The 17,929-nt window shown below is 37.1% G+C and overlaps 1 protein-coding gene across 5 annotated transcripts in view; it reads right to left on the bottom strand.

Annotated features, from left to right (window-relative positions):
* The window catches only part of ARL13B (ADP ribosylation factor like GTPase 13B), a 69,985-nt gene that overhangs the window by 42,175 nt on the left and 9,881 nt on the right, over nt 1–17,929 (bottom strand). For 4 of the 5 annotated variants that reach the window (XM_043593907.1, XM_043593906.1, XM_043593909.1 and 1 more), the window contains exons 2-3: nt 14,213–14,283; nt 7,247–7,496 (exon numbers count right to left, since the gene is read on the bottom strand). In XM_043593907.1, the coding sequence (XP_043449842.1) occupies nt 7,247–7,496; nt 14,213–14,283 (321 nt within the window). The remainder of the gene's footprint in view (nt 1–7,246; nt 7,497–14,212; nt 14,284–17,929) is intronic. The other variant, XM_043593910.1, reaches the window with a different exon arrangement.

Raw genomic sequence — 17,929 nt, 5'->3', positions numbered from 1 at the left:
AAAACCACCAGAAGGGTAATGCAGCAATCCCAGTAAGAGATGGTGGAAGCCTGGACTAGGATGGGAATGGAGGTGGGGGTGGGGGTAGCATTACTAACACTCAAGGTTAATACAGTGTGTTATGTCTCAGCATTGTTCTAATAATTTTACAGTTTTGCCCACAAAAACACTAGGTACGGTGAGGTTAAGTAACCTGTCCCAGGTCACAGAAACTGTGAGAATCAGAATTTGAACCCAGGCTGTCTGATTCCAAAACAAATTCTTAACTACTAGGTACTATATAAGTGGCGATGAAAAAAAAATTAGACTAACTTGTGATAGATTTCAAAGCTAGAATCTACAGGAGACTGATTGGATGATCTCATGACCCTGGGATCATGACCTGAACCAAAATCAAGAGTCACAGGCTCAACCTACTGGGCCACCTAAGTGCCCCAGAGGTGGGTGATTTTAGAATGAAGTTACCTAAAAAGTTTGTAGGTCCAAAAAAATCAAATACCCAGAGAAGAGCCTGAGGTATTCCAAAATTTCCACCTAAAGTGGAAGAGTTAATAAAGGAGATTGAGAAGAAACTATTAATGAAGTATAAGGAAAACCAAAAAAGTGTGCTACAATGCAGAGTGTTAAAAGGACAAAGTTTAGGAAGAAGTCAACCTGAAGTAAAATAAGAACAGCAAACTGACAATGGGTTTGGCAAAGTGAAGACAAATCGTTGACTCGAACATGAGCCATTTCAAGGATTTGTAGGGATAGAAGCACAAGAGAAGTACGTTGAAGAAAGAATGCGATATGAAGTATAGCAGCCACTACGAAGTATACTTTCCAGCTATGTGAATAGAGGACTGTGAAAAGGAATGAACTGCTTGAGAAGAATGCAGGGTCAAAGGATTCCATAACACTTAAAGTTAAGAAGTCCAAGAGCACATCCTGCTAATGGGAACGATCCACACTGGCAAACTCTTGATATAAGAAATGGAAGGGATTATATGAAAAAGTAGAAAGGATTGGGATCTATAGTACAAATGGAGAAGGTGGCCTTGGATAGGAGCAGAAGCACTTTTTCCATATTATAGTCTCGAGAAAAGGCAATATTTAGGAATAAAAGCAGATAGTTGGACAAATTTGGTGGTCCTAAATGAAAGAATTCTTACATAAGTTTCTACTTCCTTAAAGAACTAGGAGGCAAAATTATTAGTTGAAAGCACAGTGGAGTTGATGGATAACAGGAATATACATATACGTAACCTCCTAACACTATAAAATAAATTTTAAATTATAAAATACAAAGAAATTGAAGAGCTTTCTGCTGTGTCAATTATCAAGTATTACCAGAGAAAAAGATGTTTCATCTATGTCAGCTCCTAATGTTTAAAGAACTTTATAAAAAAGATAAATTTAAATCCAATGACAAACTCTCCACCTAATCAGGTGGTGATAAATTTCTTCTGCCCCTTCTGAAGTTGCACTATATCCTTTTATCTATGACATTACTGATACTGGTTTATAATTGTTCCCAAATTGTTTATCATGGAAACTGAGAACATTAAGTATTATTTAATATTCACTAGCATAATTATGTCCAAAAGCGCTTGTAAAACTGTAGAGTTCTATTAGTATTTATATCTGCACATAGTGCTTTTACAGCAAGACTTAACACAGAAAGATTCATGGCAAAGCAATATATCGCATATAATTTTCACTGTTATATTTTAAAACTAATTAGAATCACGCTGGGAGGACTGGATGGTTCAGTCAGTGGTGCAGTGAAGCGTGACTCTTGATCTTGGGGTTGTGAGTTCACGCCCTATGTTGGGTGTAGAGAAGGGCGCCTTGGGTAGCTCAGTTGGGTAAGCATCCGACTCTTGATTTCAGCTCAGGTCATGATCTCACGGTTTGTGAGATCAAGCCCTGTGTCGGGCTCTGTCTGCACTGACAGCACGGAGCCTGTTTGGGAATCTGTCTCTCTCTCCTCTGCCTCTCTCCCCAGCTCATATGTACGTGCGTGTGCTCTCTCAAAAAGTAAATAAATAAACAAAATAAAGTAAAATCTTAAAAAAAAAAAAAATCACCTAACCTAAGCAAAAAAACCCAGAATACTTAATTGGTTGCTTAACATATTTTAGATGTTATCCACACACTTAGTAGGCACTAAAAGTATTTTTTTCCCTTAAAATGATTACCTTAAAGGGAAAAACTTACTAAGCATTAGAGGGACAATATTAGAAAATCTACTGGTAAAATTACTATAAGCACCTGGGCTCATGTTCTCACCTACTAAACTATGTCATTTTCTGTAATCAAAAGCTTCATGTAGCCTGAATTCATATAATGAGACATTTTAAAAGCTCTCCTAATTCATCTCCATCCAGACACAGCATATCATCAACAATAACTGTTCATATCCATCATCAATCACACTTGCAAAGCCACTAGTAAAGCACTGCACTAGCTGCTTTAAATACATGATCTGAAATTCTCATGACAACACACTTACTAAAATCCTTATTTACAAGTGTAGACATGGAAACTCAGAGCAAATAACCTCCCCTAGGCCTGTCTAACTTCAGAGTCAGAGGTTACAACTTGCAGCTGTAAAATAAATAAGTCATGGGAAGGAAAAGTACAGCAAGGGAATACAGTTGATGATGTAGTAAGTGTATGGGGACAGGCGGTAACTACACTTAACCACGGTGAGCATTTTGTAACGTATACACAATTGCTGAAGCACTATGTTGTACACCTGGAACTAGTATTACATGTCAACTATGTTTCAACTAAAAAAGAAATTGGAGGTTATGTTGATTCCAGTGCTATTCATACTACTGCAAAAGTTACTCACTTTTTTCTATTGGAAAGGTCTTCATCTGTTCAGAGTATCTAATTTTAGTTTTTTAAAAATTAAGTTATAAATTGTTAAAGCAAGAGTATACAGGGGTACATGAGGGTAGATAATATATTTCATACCTTAATCAGAGTACAGGTTAATCTCTATTGTACCTAGGGGAGTAAAAGGAACACTTTCTAAGTAAATAAACAGGTTAACATGATTACAGGGCAAAAAGTTTGAATAGCATCTATTTTTAATCTCTTCAGTCACTTTTACTTTTCTACTGAAACGGTTCACATGATTATATACAGCTGAATACAAAAAACAGAATTACAATATTTTACATCTACTTTTAATACAAGAGGTATTTAACCACTAAGTCCAAAGAAGTAAAGTGACTTGCCAGACTCATAAACAAATGCACACCAGCTCTTAGAATTCAGGTTCCAGACTCTCCATCTTCTCTCTAAACCCATGGTTTGTCAATTTTTCACCATTATTTCAGAGATTTTCATCAAAATATTATGCTTATTAAGTAGTAAAGCTATAGAACTGTAAAACATAACTTCTGAGCTAATAAAGCACAGAAGCCTAATGATGTTCTATGATTCTGACCCTTCAAGAGAACTCTCAAGGCTGTGACATAAAGTGACATTTGGCTGAGGCTTCATTTGCAGTGACACATGCTATCAGGCTGGTGTGCAACAGCATGTCAGGCAGAGCCAGAGACTGTCTAGGACCTTCTACTGTGCTGATCTAACTTTGCTCCCATAGCATGAAAGAATTCTGGCTCCACCAATTTGCAGTTTTGTGATTATAGACAATACTCTAATTTTTCAGGTTTATTTCCTTCTGCTGAATGGCTGAATTTTCTCAGAGGTCTGATATTGTTGTCTGTTTGTTCATCATTCCAGGGTGGGAAGAGAAAGTTATCTAGATGTTGAAGTTAGTTCTGAGAGGCTTTGTGGGTCCTAAATCAGCTAGTTTAGGCTCAGTCAAGGGAAGAACAGAAGATGAGATGAGATGCTGTCATTAAATTTTGCTCCTGATCGGTCCAGATGTTTGTGGACTGGAAGGAAGCAGCTAAGTGCAACAAGGGGCACTAGAGCCTGCCTGCTAATTCAAGTAACCTTGCCCTGCCTCTCCACAACCCACCAGAGCTCCTAGCACTGAGCTTAGCAGGGTTCTTCCCACTTACTACCTAGTGGACTCTTCAATGTCACACCTATTACATGCTAGGGTTGTATCAGTTAAGCACAATTTCTTATCTGCATGGGGCAGTGAAGGCTACCTGAAGGACTTTAAGCAGAGGAACTGTAAAATGATCAAATGTGTATGCTAAAAAGAGCTCTCACATTCTTTATATACTCCTGCATTGTTTCACTTGTTACAGCATGTACCAGTTTTATAAAACATCAATTTTTTTGGTAAAACACCAAATTTTGTAAAGTTGAAAAACATCAAAAGAAAAAGAAAAAAAAAAAAAGAAAAAGGTTCCTGCTAGCAATGCAGAGGAGAGCTTGGAGGATGGGATAGACAACAGAGAGACTGGTCAAGACCAGTAAGTAACACAGGGGAGGAATGTAGAGGGGATGAAAGGAAGTACATCAAGGCAAATAGAGAGGGAAGTGGAGACTCAAGCCATGTTAATACAGTAATATCAACAAGAGGAATTACTTGTAGGTCAGAGAGAAAAAGGTAAACAGGAGAATTTCCAAACACAGGTTTGGGGTAGATATTTAAGAGGGGTTTAGAAACATATAAAAGATGATGAAATACAGGGGCTTCTGGCTGGCTTAGTCAGAAGAGCATGTGACTCTTGATCTTGGGGTCATGAGAGCTTACTTAAAAATAAATAAATAAATGTATATACATATATGTGTATATATATATATACTTTTTTTAAAAAATAAAAATTAAGGGGAGTCTGGGTGGCCCAGTCAGTTGAGCATCAGACTCTTGATTTTGGCTCAGGTTATAATTTCACAGTTCATGAAATCGAGCCCCACATTGGGCTCCACACTAATAACACAGAGCCTGCTTGGAATTCTCTCTCTCCCTCTCTCTGCCCCTTCCCTGCTCATGTGTTCTCTCTCCCGCAAAGTAAATAAAACTTAAAAAAAAATACATAAAAATGTAAAAAGGTGAGGTACAAATTTTTATATATTATATGCAACTGTATATATTATGAATTTTGCAAAACTATGCATAGGAAATTCATCAGAATGTTAGCAGTGGTTGGCTCTGCATGGTCAATCAGCTTTTTTTTTTTAAGTTTATTTATTTATTTTGAGAGCGGGGGCTAGGGGCGGGGGGACGCAGAGAGAGGGAGAGACAGAATCCCAAGCTCTGTCAGCACAGAATCCAATGTGGGGCTTGAACTCACAAAACCTGAGATCATGACCTGAGCCGAGATCAAGAATCGATGCTTAACCAACTGAGCCACCCATGCACCCCTTGATCAACGTTTTTTAACTCACTCTTCTCTACATGTTCTAAATTTATTAACAATGTGCACTTTTTGAATGTTTTGTATACTTTTTAAGCACACTCATTTCAAAAAGCAGTTTACCTTTATTAATAAGAACCCTTTGGTTGTAAAATTCCCCAGATGAAAATTGGGCAAATGGCAAATCATTTTATATTTCACAAGCATATTATAGTATCCATAATGAATTCTCATGTCTTTGTGAGATCTCACTGACCACAAAATTATCATAGTGAAGCAATCCCCTAGTTGGAGGTTTTCTGGGTTTTTTCACCTCTATTCTGATAATCTATTAGGTGAGGGAGGTGAAAGAATTGGAAGCAGGCCTCCTGCTGTTATTTGATTCTTCAGTGATAACTGCAGTCGCTTATGAACTGCATGCTCCCATCTCGGGGCTTTTCCACATACATCTGCCTGACTGCCTCTCTCTCCTCAAGTGTCATCTCCTCAGTAAGACCCACTATGATTATCCTGATTACAAGAGCAACATACCCCTGCCATACCACCACCATAGGATAAGAGATCTTTACTTTTTTTTCAATATACTTATCACCGCATGTCTGATATAACTTATTACATTTACTGTGCGTCTCCAGCCCTAGAATGTAAGCTTCTGAGGCCAACATGGATTATATTGTTTTGTTCCCAGCGGTATTCCCATCACCAGAACAATGACTAGCACATAGTGGATGCTCAGTAAATATTTGCTTCATTAACACATGCACGAATTAATAAATGAATAAATTCAGTAAATGACTATTAGGTTAAAAACTACACACACAATTATGTTACACATGAGCATCAGTCTTCTCATTCATTAATACTTTTTACTTTAGAAGACACTGGTTCTTTGCTTAAACGTGTAGAGACTAATTAAGCCTATGTGGTTCAACAAAATTCATTCTTCATATATATGTCTATTAAACTTTCCTTCAGATACAATAAAGGTAAGAATTTATTACACAAATCACTTTTCTAATTGGTTAAATGTATAAAAATTAAGCCATAAAACCTGTACCAATAAATAATGCCATAAAGTCTTACTTCGTGTAATCAGAGCTTCCAAACTGCCTCATTTAAAAATGTTCATTTACTACTGAGAACCAGTAACAAACTCTGCTGATAATTTCTCACTTAACCATGTGGTAAGCAGGTTGTTTTTGTTTTTTTTTTTTTTTTAATCCTCAGTAATGAAACAAGCATGAGGAAAAAGGACAAGAAGGCAAGGGCACACATTCAGCTCGCTCTGATTTTAAGAGCAACTTAAAGAACTTTCACTTTATACTATGTCTTATAGGTACAGCACCATCTGGTGTTTACTATGCAGAAAGGCTATGAGGGCAGGTGGTGTAAAAGTCCTTTGTCACTTTGTAAAGAGTGTTAGGCAGCTGGACGAAGTGATACAAGCATATGACTAAGTTGATAACACAGATCACATATTCAATTTGGAAATATAGAAATAAAAATTTGGCAATCAGTGTGGCATTAGAAGAATAAACTTTTTAAGTAACTTCCAGACAAGAATACTCTTTAAGAAAAACAGGACAAAGGCAAAACATAAATAAGTTATTAAAAGAGGGCAAAAAATTTTCTGAAAACCATTCTAGAATCTTACTAATAGTTCATTTCAAAATGCAAAATTTTATAAAAAGTAAATTATCAAACAAAGCAAAGAGTTTATATTTGAATACCCAGAAGATTGAAGTATAACTCTTCTTTATAATATAGCCTCAACCCTTAATCCCTACAGAGAACATTACAATAAGGTCTCACTATATAAACAATCCTGTTAACTGCATACATTTTACTATACTAGGACATGATGATTTTAGCTTATTCAGCTTATTTTAGCTTATTTTGGAACTTAGGTAAATTTTTTTATTGGCTAATGCCACTGCTCCTGTGTTTACAATGACACCAACATTACTTACACCAGTATAGGCTTCCCCGATATCCTAGGATGTCTTAGCACTTCTGACATTGTCTCTTTTGTCTCTTCCATTCTCTCTTCATCACTGGAATCCACAACAAATATTACCCCATAGGACTCAGCATAGTAATTCTTCCAGATACCCCGAATTCTTTTTCCACCTCCCAAGTCAAAGATGGTGACTTCAAATTTTCCTTGTCTGAGGTCAATTTTGGAAAATCCAACAGTAGGAGCTACATCTTCAGGATACTCTGTTTCAAATGACACAAAAGAGACAACCTTAGACTTTAAATTAATAACATTAACTACACAAATTAAAGGACATAAAAAGTATTTTTCATAATTTAGTCTTAATTGGAATGTTTATTATTTGCTTACACACTAAGCTTTACATCTAAGCATACTGGTAGATATGGGGAAGGGTAGATACTATAAAATATCCAACCAGAATTTATGCTCCATGCAGATAAAAATTTCTGTATTTTGCTTATTTGTTTTGTATTGAGCCCAGCTCCTAGAATAATGTCTACCATATAACAGGTACTTAATAAATATCTGTAGAATGAATAAATAAATAAATGAACTCTTGCCTTTAAGGCTATTGACTCTCCAAGTTACAAACAATAAAAATTTCAACCCTTCAACACTACAGCCATCCCCAGGGTCCATTACAACTTCTGTGAAGCTATAAAGAAAAACTGAATATTTAGAGAATAGTTGAGAAGAACCAAAGAATGGGAGAAGCTATGAAGAGTAGGACCACTCTTTTCAAACTACTGAATTAAAGCTATAATTGAAATAAAAAAACTTTTCAGGACAGCTTACAAACATAGAGCAGATTTCATTGTTTCTAAGGAACATGTTTCATATGTTTTCATAAATTTAAAATTGAATTTTTTTGGACTTCTGTATATGACAATACAAAGAAGGCATAGGATGCATGATTATAACTGCTAAGGGGGTGGTAATAATGACAATATTAAAAAGATAACTAAGGTTCAAGAAAGACTTCACCTAGGAGCTCAGACTTAGGCCTTAAAGCTAGGTAGTATGTAGACAGGCAAAAGAGTGAGCTAAGTAGCACAAATAGCAAAGGAAAGAAAGTACAAACTGAACTTTGGCGCAAACCCTTAAGATTGGGAATGCAGACTTAAGAGAGTTCTGAAGACAGAGAAATGGAAGCTGAAGGTATTTCAGCAGACCAATTATATAATTAATGTGACTAAAGTAGTGCTTTTTTAAGGTACATCTTTGCAAAATCTCTAGAGCCGACTAGAAATGAGAGTGACGGCCACTTTTCAGAGAGATATGAAAATGAGAAGAATGGAAAGAGAGAACTCATGAAACATTAATAGAACCTGGTAACTCAATGGTTATGAAGAAGAGTTCAAACTTCATGTTTGTCTCTTTCACTCTCTCTTCACCACCAGAATCCACAACAAACATTACTCCATTGGACTTTGTTTACAATGGCCACAATCTACACTAGGCTTTTTATATTAAAATCAATCAAAATTAAATTAAAATTTCAGTTTCTCAATAGAACTATCTAGATCTAAAGTGCTCAGAGCCACACAAGGCTAGTGGCCCACACTACACTAGACAGAGCCAATACAGAACATTTCTATCATTGCAGAAAGCTCTGTTGAATAACACTAGTGTTATTATTCCCACATTCAACAGAATATTTGCTATTACAAGGATAAATTTGAAAGGCATTTGCTGCTAGGCTTAGGTGTGACTGGGCAACAGACTTGCCACATACTACTCCCTTTCAGCAACTACTTTAGTGCAGTTTAAACAACTCCCTAGAGGCACCTGGGTGGCTCAGTTGGTTAAGCCACTGACTTTGGCTCAGGTCATGATCTCACGGCTCATGGGTTCGAGACCCACATCAGGCTCTGTGCTGACAGCTCAGAGCCTGGATCCTGCTTTGGATTCTGTGTCTCCCTCTTGCTCTGCCCCTCCCCTGCTTGTGCACGCTCTCTGTCTCTCTCTCTCAAAAATAAACATTAAAAAAAATTTAAACAACTCCCTAGAAAGTTAGCAGAGACATTACAAGTCACACTTTTCTAAGATCTTTATCTAGGAGAAAAAGAAAAGTTTAGAAGCAATATAAGCAGCGTGATATTCCTAAAACAGGATTACCCTAGACATCTAAAACAAATGGATCTAATCCAGGCCAGAATTGGTTTCCATAGTTAAAACAGGCAGCCATCTTTGAATACGAGTTTAGAGGTGCCCCCAGGAAATTATCAGTGCAAATAAATCAACTATGCTGGAGTAGGGATGAGGGAACTAATACGTATAGACACCTACTCAGTACCAGGACTTCGTTAGGCATTAGGATGTAAAGATGAATAAGATAGGGTTGCTGTCCTCAAAGAACATACAGTACAATATCAACAGATATGTATTAATGGAATTAACACAAGAACCTATATTTCTATGAAAAAAGTCTAGAGAGGATACTATAAGGATGTTATAGATTACATGTGTCCATGCCCCCCCTTTCCCCCACCACCTTGCAAAACTCCTATGTTAAAACCCTAATCCCCAGTGTGTTAGGGAGGTGGAGGCGGAGTCTTTGAGAAGTAATTAGGTTTCAGTGAGGTCATGAGGGTGTAGTCCCCATGATGGGATTACTACCGTTATAAAAAGAGACACAAGAAAGTTTGTCTTGTGTCTCTCTGCACCACATAAGAACACAGAAAGAAGATAATTGTCTGTAAATCAGGAAGAGGACTCCCTCATCAAGAACCCAACCATGCTGGCACCCCGACCTCACACTTCCAACCTCCAGAATTGTGAGAAATAACTGTTGTTTAAACCACCCAGCCTATGGTTTGGTATAGCAGCCCAGACTAAGACTGAGGGCATTCAAGAGGAAAAGGGTAAAGAGGGGGGAGGGGAAAGTTATGGTACACAAAGGCTTCAGAAAGGCCGTGAAATAAAAATGAAGTCTTAAAAACCACAAAATTATAATAAAGAAGGGAGAAGAACATTCTAGGCAGGAGAGCAACATAAGCACAGATAAAATGATGGTAACATTCTCAGGAAACCAATTCAAATTAGGTAATTTTTTTAAGGTTATATGGTAGGCAGAGCCAGGACTCAAATCCAGGTCAGAACTTTAAAAGTCTTCCCTCCCTGATTTGTCTATCCTTTCCTCTGGTTCCTACTCACAGTTCTGTGTTTCAAGACTCAGGACTAGGGGTGCCTGGGTGGCTCAGTCGGTTAAGCGTCCAACTTCAGCTCAGGTCATGATCTCACGGTCCGTGAGTTCGAGCCCCGTGTTGGGCTCTGGGCTGATGATGGCCCAGAGCCTGGAGCCTGCTTCCGATTCTGTGTCTCCCTCTCTCTCTGACCCTCCCCCGTTCATGCTCTGTCTCTCTCTGTCTCAAAAATAAATAAATGTTAAAAAAAAAAAATTAAAAAAAAAAAAGACTCAGGACTAAATGTTCTGGATACAACTTCCCTATAAATCCTTTCTGATAATTCCTTCCTACTTTCAGTATCACCTGCACTATCATAATATTCTGTCTTCTTGCTAGTCCTCACAATAGCCTATACCTTCCCAGTAGCTGGGACCAATCGTTGTATCCTTAATACTTAGCACAAAGTATATAGTGGCTCAACATTACAGACTGCCATGACAGCTGAAGCTACTGTTCTTACATCCATCCTTCCTTTTGTCATGCCACATATTTATCCATCCATTCATGCTAGTAGCCATTTATCATGTGTCTATTATAGATCAGGGATCATATAAGAACCAGGGGTACAAAGACAAATGGTCCCCAACCCTGAGGATTTCGTAAAGTATATGCGCTAAGACAATCTCTGCAAAGTCCAAGATAAAGTGAAATATATCATCAATAACTTATTTATTGAGCAGCTATTGTATGCTAAGCACTGTGCAAGGTCCTAGATACACAATAATAAGATCCATCTTCTGACCTTACAGAGCTCTTACATAGAGGAGAAAAGGGGAAACATAAACAAACAACTATAATACAATGAAGATATCTTAATATCCAACAATGCTAGGGACCAATTCACACAAAGAAGAATTTTGCTACCCAAAAAACAACTGTTCCTTAGAAATTATTAGGAAATAGCACTGAACAGTCAGAGAATCCTAGTTTTTTAGCTGAGCACACACCTATTTAGGATAAAAACTTAAATCCCTAGCCTCTGTGGCAGCTAGGAATGGCTATTAGAACATATTCTAGATAGTGAGCTAGTGGTGTAGCATTAAACATTTAACCTCTCTTGCAGGACTTTGATATGTAGTGTTTGTCATTTTCCATGGTGTGAATACTCCCACTATGGCCAATTTCAAACTACCAGTGTGAGGTACCTGAACACATGGTTGGGAAGGGATATACCTAACTGGATCTCGATAGCTGATATAAGCCAATAAGAGCAAGTAAGAGCCAGCTCCAAAATACCACTGAAGTGATGTGGCAGCTTCTAGTCCATGCCCCTAAAGGAAAAGAAAATGGCCTCCTTTCCACTTTACCTCTTCCCTCAGCTGAAATGCACAGTACTAGTGAGCCATCTTGGACCAGGTAGGCAAGGGAAAAAAAAAAAAAAGAGGAGAAGGAACATAACACCATGGGGGTGTTATGCCAGCCCTACACTACTTTTGCATGCACTATTATGAGAAATAAAATTCTATTTTGTTAAGCCATTGTTATTTTAGGTCTCTTGTTAGGACAACTGAACCTATATCCAATGAATACAATCACTTTGACAGCCATAAAAAAAGAGAAGTTGATTGAAAGAAGCAAAGGTCAAGGTATGGAAAGTATTCCTTGATTAGGAAGCTATAACATTCTAGATGAAAGACACTGAGGATGTGGATTTAGACACTACAGTTAGAAGAGAAGCAGATATATCCCAACAGAAATGTGTGTGTGTGGGGGGGGGGGGGGGGGGGGGGGGGGGGGGGGGGGGGGGGGAAGGGAAGAAAAGAAACAGAAATGAGGCAGAAATAAGCTGAAGAGTGGAAGCCATGTCAGATATGTTGTAAGAAGACCACCTACTACACCTATGGCATGGCTGAACTGAGACACCAAAATGAGTAAAACTGCCCTTTGGGAATTTATGGTCTGGAGAGGTGAAGAGATACAGGAACAAAGGGGGTAATTAAGTAGTGATACAAGCAGGTATAGGTAAGTATAGTCCAAAGCAGAGGAAGTAGCCAAGTCTACTGATGGTGATGGGAATGGGTAAAGGTAGCAGGAGGTTGGAAAAGACTTCATGAAGGAGACTATATAACAAAAAAAACATCTTTAGAGACATTTAGATATTCTGCTTTAAAAGCAGATATTCCCTGTACTAAGACAAGTGGGAAGAGCATAAACAAATACAAAAGCATGAAAAGGTTCCACTGGAAAATTTCATGTAGCTCTATATAACTGGAATCTTTAAAAAAAGAAAAAAGGTAAGAAATCAGCCACTGGAGTAGGCTGAGGAGTAAACAAATATGAGATAAAGAACAAAAACAGAACCAGAGGGGAGTTCAAAGTGGAAAGCACCTTTGACTTTTTGTTCATGATGTAACACCCTGAGTATTTCTTTCTAAACTCAGAAAGAGAAACTGATGGATATATGGAGGTGAAAATCAGAAGAGAAAGATCCTAATGGAAAGAGGATGTTCTAAGTACACACAACAAATTAGATAGTCTGATTCTTAGATTCTACTCCCTTGAATGTAAGGCTTTGAAGAAATGGAAGAAGTGAAGATGTTTAGATGGGCAGTCATGGCCTGCAGGCCAAATCTGGCTCACTATTTTTATATGGCCCTCAAGCTAAGAATGTGTTTCACATTTTAAAATAACTGCAAAAAAAATCAAAAGGATAGTATTTCATAACACATCAGATTTCAGTGTCCATAAACAAAGTTGCATTGGAAGGTGGCCATGCTCATTTGTTTACATGTTGCCTATGGTTGCTTTTGCATTATTATGTCAGGGTTGTATAGTTGGGAAAGAGACTGCGTGATCCTCAGTCTCAAATATTTACTATCTGGCTCTTTAACAGAAGAAGTTTGCCAGCCCCTGGTTAAGATGATGACAGTCAGTGCTCTGCAAGGATATAAGCTAGGAGATAGCACGAGGGGTACCATAAGAATCCACAGATAATAATACACAATTTATATCTAATATTACATGCTAGAATATGGGGTGGCAAAACATTTTCCTTCAAAAGCAAGTGTTGGAAGGTGTTAATTTTCTTTCATAAACCTCCATAAATAAAAGCCCCTGACTATTTGGTATGCGTATCTTGTTGCAACATTCTTTTTCAGCAAAAAATATATGTTAAGTTTCTTCTCAATTCATACTCATGCTTGGCTGATGCTACATCTTCTGGGTACACAACAAACTCACTAGCACAGTTGCTTCTATGTTGTAGTAAACAGCATTAAATTAAGACTAAGTAAATACATCCAATGAGATGTAATATAAGTGACATAAAACTCTTTAGTAAAAAAGAGGCCCTACTTTTAACACAACGATAAAAATTACATATCATATTGAAAAACAATCAAGACGCGCAAGGAAAGACATGCTGGCTAACTGTATTTATACCTCCATTTGATTTAGGTGCAGGCTTGGGACTAAATTCCGGCCAAGAGAATGCAAGTGGAAGATAGGTATCCTTAAAGATGGGCATGTCCTTTTTTTTACTTTTTCCCTCCTGTGCTGAGAAGACAGATATAATGCCTTTTATCTGATCAAAGACCTCAAGGATCCTCTGCACCTCTGCATTTATTCACATCTGAAACATGTTAATAGGCTGGTACTAGTAAGCTAGAATCTATTCCCCATATTAGCCACAAGTCTACTAAGAAGATAGAGATGGAGTGTATACTATCTGTACCAAATGATTATGTAACAAAACAATTTACATAAATAAATAATTCAGAGTAATTTAATAAGAAACATTTTCAACTTACCTCCTTGGATTCCCTTTGCCGTTGCCGTTTTACCAGCATTATCAAGTCCCACCATCACAAGAGTCACCTTTCTTAAAATAATAAAAATTTAAAAATCACTTTTGAGTTAATCCAATATCAGGGGAAAATAAAAGCAAATTCATTCACTCAAGCAACATATAAGGAACATCTACTACGTATAGGACAATCTGCTGGACCCCAGGCAGTTCAGTAATGAATGAAACAGATTCAAAAAACAAAATTCTTGAGAAATATCCTTGAAGTGTCATCCTTTTGTTCTATAAGCAAAAAAGGAAAAAAATAAAAGAAAGTTGTACAAGAGAGAGTACAAAAGGTAGAGAAGAAATAAGAGAAAGAAGGAAAAGGATTCTAACACATGAGCTATTTATCATGGCTAAAGATTCACACACACCAACGGTGTGTTCAGCTCTGTTTTCAGATATGCAGCACCTTTCCAAGTATAATTCTTAAATACAGTATAATAGCATGATTATTAACTTAAGTGCTAACATATTTTGGAAGAGTGTTCCTAAAATTATAAAGCTTAAAATACTTTTGATGACATAGCTAAACTTCAGAGAATCAGAAAAAAAAAAAAGTCTAGTTCAATTTACAATTGAAGAAACATAAACCCAGACTTGTTAAGACGACAAGTTGCTTAGAGTCAAAACCAGAACCTAAGTCACTTAATTCCTAGAGACTTCTTAAACCTGGCATAGGTATAAAGGAACAAACCTATTATAAGGGTCCTATTATCTTGGCAATTCAGTCTACCACTAAAGCTCATTTCTGTTTCAGGCTGAACCACTGCACAATACAAGAGGGAAGACCATTCATTAACACCATGGATTTGGGAATATAGAGAGAACGTCGCAGCATAACACAGCTGTTGTGTTAAAACCACAGGGCCACATTCCTATGCGATACAGTCAGGGTTTCTGCCAACTCATCTTCACTGAGGATCATCTCAAGAAGAGTTTAAAAAAACAGAGCTTAGATGTTAGAAGGGGTGTTCTTTCATCCCCCTAGCCCTGACTCTCTTGGATATGTTGTGTTGAGTTTTTTTGTTTGTTTGTTTGTTTTTAATTCCAGATGTCTTCAAAGGATTCATATAACAAAAAGAAAGGACAGAGTTGAGGTGTGAGGCAGACAAGTTAGGGGTTGCACACTGAGGAAGAACACACTCGGTCTTGCAAAAACCAAACTGGTCGCTTATTAAACCAATTAAATAGTTACTGACCACCTTCTGGATGCTAGACACCAGTGTTCTAGGTACTTGAGATATACCTTTTTATTCAAATGACTACAACAAAAAAAAGCAAACAAAAACAGACACAGAAACTCTTCCCTTACTAAATTTACACGTTAGTGAAAAGAAACAATAATAATAAATGTAAGAAATAAGTACATTATAAGCTATGCAGTATGTTAGAAGGTGATTAGTTACTATAAAAAAAGGAATATAGAGTAAAGCAGGCTAAAGGGAGGCAGGAATGGAGACGGGAGCCAGGTTGCAGTTTTACATTAGGGTGATCAGGGCAGGGTGATTTACTTCTTGAGAAGGTAAAATCCAAGCAAGGCCTTGAAGGAGGGAGTTAGTCATGCAAATATATCTAGGGCAAGAGAGAACATCCAGGGCAAAGGCATTAACATGGGGGTATGCAGGAATGTTCTAGCATCAGCATGCAAGTCAATGTGGTAAAACCCAGAGAGAATGGAGCAGGGAAGGACAGGGAGCAAGGAAGGACACCAGAGGCCAGATCATGTGGGGCCTTGTAGTTGAGGGCTTTGGTTTTTGTGAATGAAGTTAATTTACTCTCCATATTAATTTCCTTTGTTATCGAAGAGCCTTAGTCTCCTAAATGTTTCAACCATCTCTACCCACCATGGGAAATGAATGGAAGTAGATCTAAGCTTGAGTAAGTGCAAGAATACAGTAAGCCACAATTAGCAGCATCCCCTTACCCCAACCTTGTCAGCCAGTGGTGGGGTCAATGGGAATGTCAGAGAGAACCATGACAGATTACGAATTTAAGGAGCTGTCCAGACTTCAAGATGTATTACAAAGCTGTAATCATCAAGATAGTATGGTACTGGCACAAATTTAAGGAGCTGAGGCTGTATGTGAGGTCCAGATATCTCTGTGCATACAGAAATTTTGCCTGCATTATCAACTTTGAAAAATATGAATTTAATTCTTAAGGAAGCTGTGTGTGACTTTTAAGAATATAAATTTATTATTTTGTTTGAAGAATTCATAACTACTAAACATCAAATAAAATTTAAACACAAAATAATTCCCTAAACAAAATACAATAAATGATTATCCAAAAGAGATGGATGGATAATGTCACATTTATATAACATTTTAGGTAACTCAAGTTACTAGATATACAATGAATTAGATTAAAATGATATTAAAACAAATTCAATTGTCCTCTGAAAAATGTATGATGCATTTCAAGATCCCCCATGCTTCAAACCTGACCATAAACCAAAACAATTACCATGAGGGAACAAATGCCCACATTATGCTTATGTGCATCATTTATTCTATAAATATTAATTATACACCTGTACAGAGCAGCACAGAAACATCCACAATCCCTAGCCCTCCTATACCTTACAACAAGAAACAGGTTGCTGTCCTTCCTTCTGTATTACACAGGTTGCATCTTAACGTTTTCTCTCCATTCTTGTCTGTCAGCCTAAAAAAAACCTTCCAAGTAATTGCTATTACACATTTTGAAACACTGCTCTTAAAGCTAGCTACCAAAGATATTTGCTTTTTACTTTAAAAGCTTTCCTTTCTAGGGGCACCTGGGTGGCTCAGTCGGTTAAGTGTCTGACTCTTGGTTTCAGCTCAGGTCATGATCTCACGGCTGGTGAGTTCAAGCCCTACATTGGGATCCGTGCTAAGAGTGTGGGGCCTGCTTGGGATTCTCTCTCTCTCTCTCTCTCTCTCTCTCTCTCTCTCTCTCTCCCCCTTCCTGCTTGTGCTCTCTAAATAAATAATTAAATAAGTAAACTTAAAAAAATGCTTTCCTTTCTTACTAAAATATTAGGTTCAAACAAAAAAAGTCCTTCAAACATACAAATCACTTTGGAAAATTATAATTATGCTGAGACTGGCACAAAATAAGCCTCTCTAGATTTCTTTTTTACTTTGACTACTGTTGAAAGTAATTAATTTTTTAGATCATTATGCTATATACTTGAAAACATGACTTTAATTAAATACTTGAGGTCATTAAAGTCTTAATGAATAAACATAACATTAGCAGTACAAATAAAAATCAGCATGAATTACTGCAATCTCTGATAACAAAACACTGAATTTATACTTTCAGAATAGAATGGATTTAAAAGGTTAACATTCACCTAACACTCAAAATCCTATGCAACGTTTTAAAACATGAAGATGTACAATCTAACACATGTTAAAATGTACATGTCACTACACCTGCTTAAAGTATGGTAAATTATCACTGGGAACAGTTGGCTGTGGTACAAAAATGGAAGAGATTCTATGTCTTTTAATCTTATGATTACTGATCAAGTACATTAATCCTTCAACTGAAAAAAAAAACAGTATACAGTGTTCTTAGGGTCATAGCATCTGGAAAAGTTGACACTAGCAAAAAAACAATCATTTAGTCATTTGATCAGACAGTAATTCAATAAAAGTACATTAGGCATTAGGCATTACAGACACAA

The sequence above is a fragment of the Prionailurus bengalensis genome, chromosome C2 (assembly GCF_016509475.1).
Source record: "Prionailurus bengalensis isolate Pbe53 chromosome C2, Fcat_Pben_1.1_paternal_pri, whole genome shotgun sequence".
Classification (NCBI taxonomy): Eukaryota; Metazoa; Chordata; class Mammalia; order Carnivora; family Felidae; genus Prionailurus; species Prionailurus bengalensis.
The sequence above is the reverse complement of the archived record's forward strand: the minus strand, read 5'-3'. Positions and strand labels throughout refer to the sequence as shown.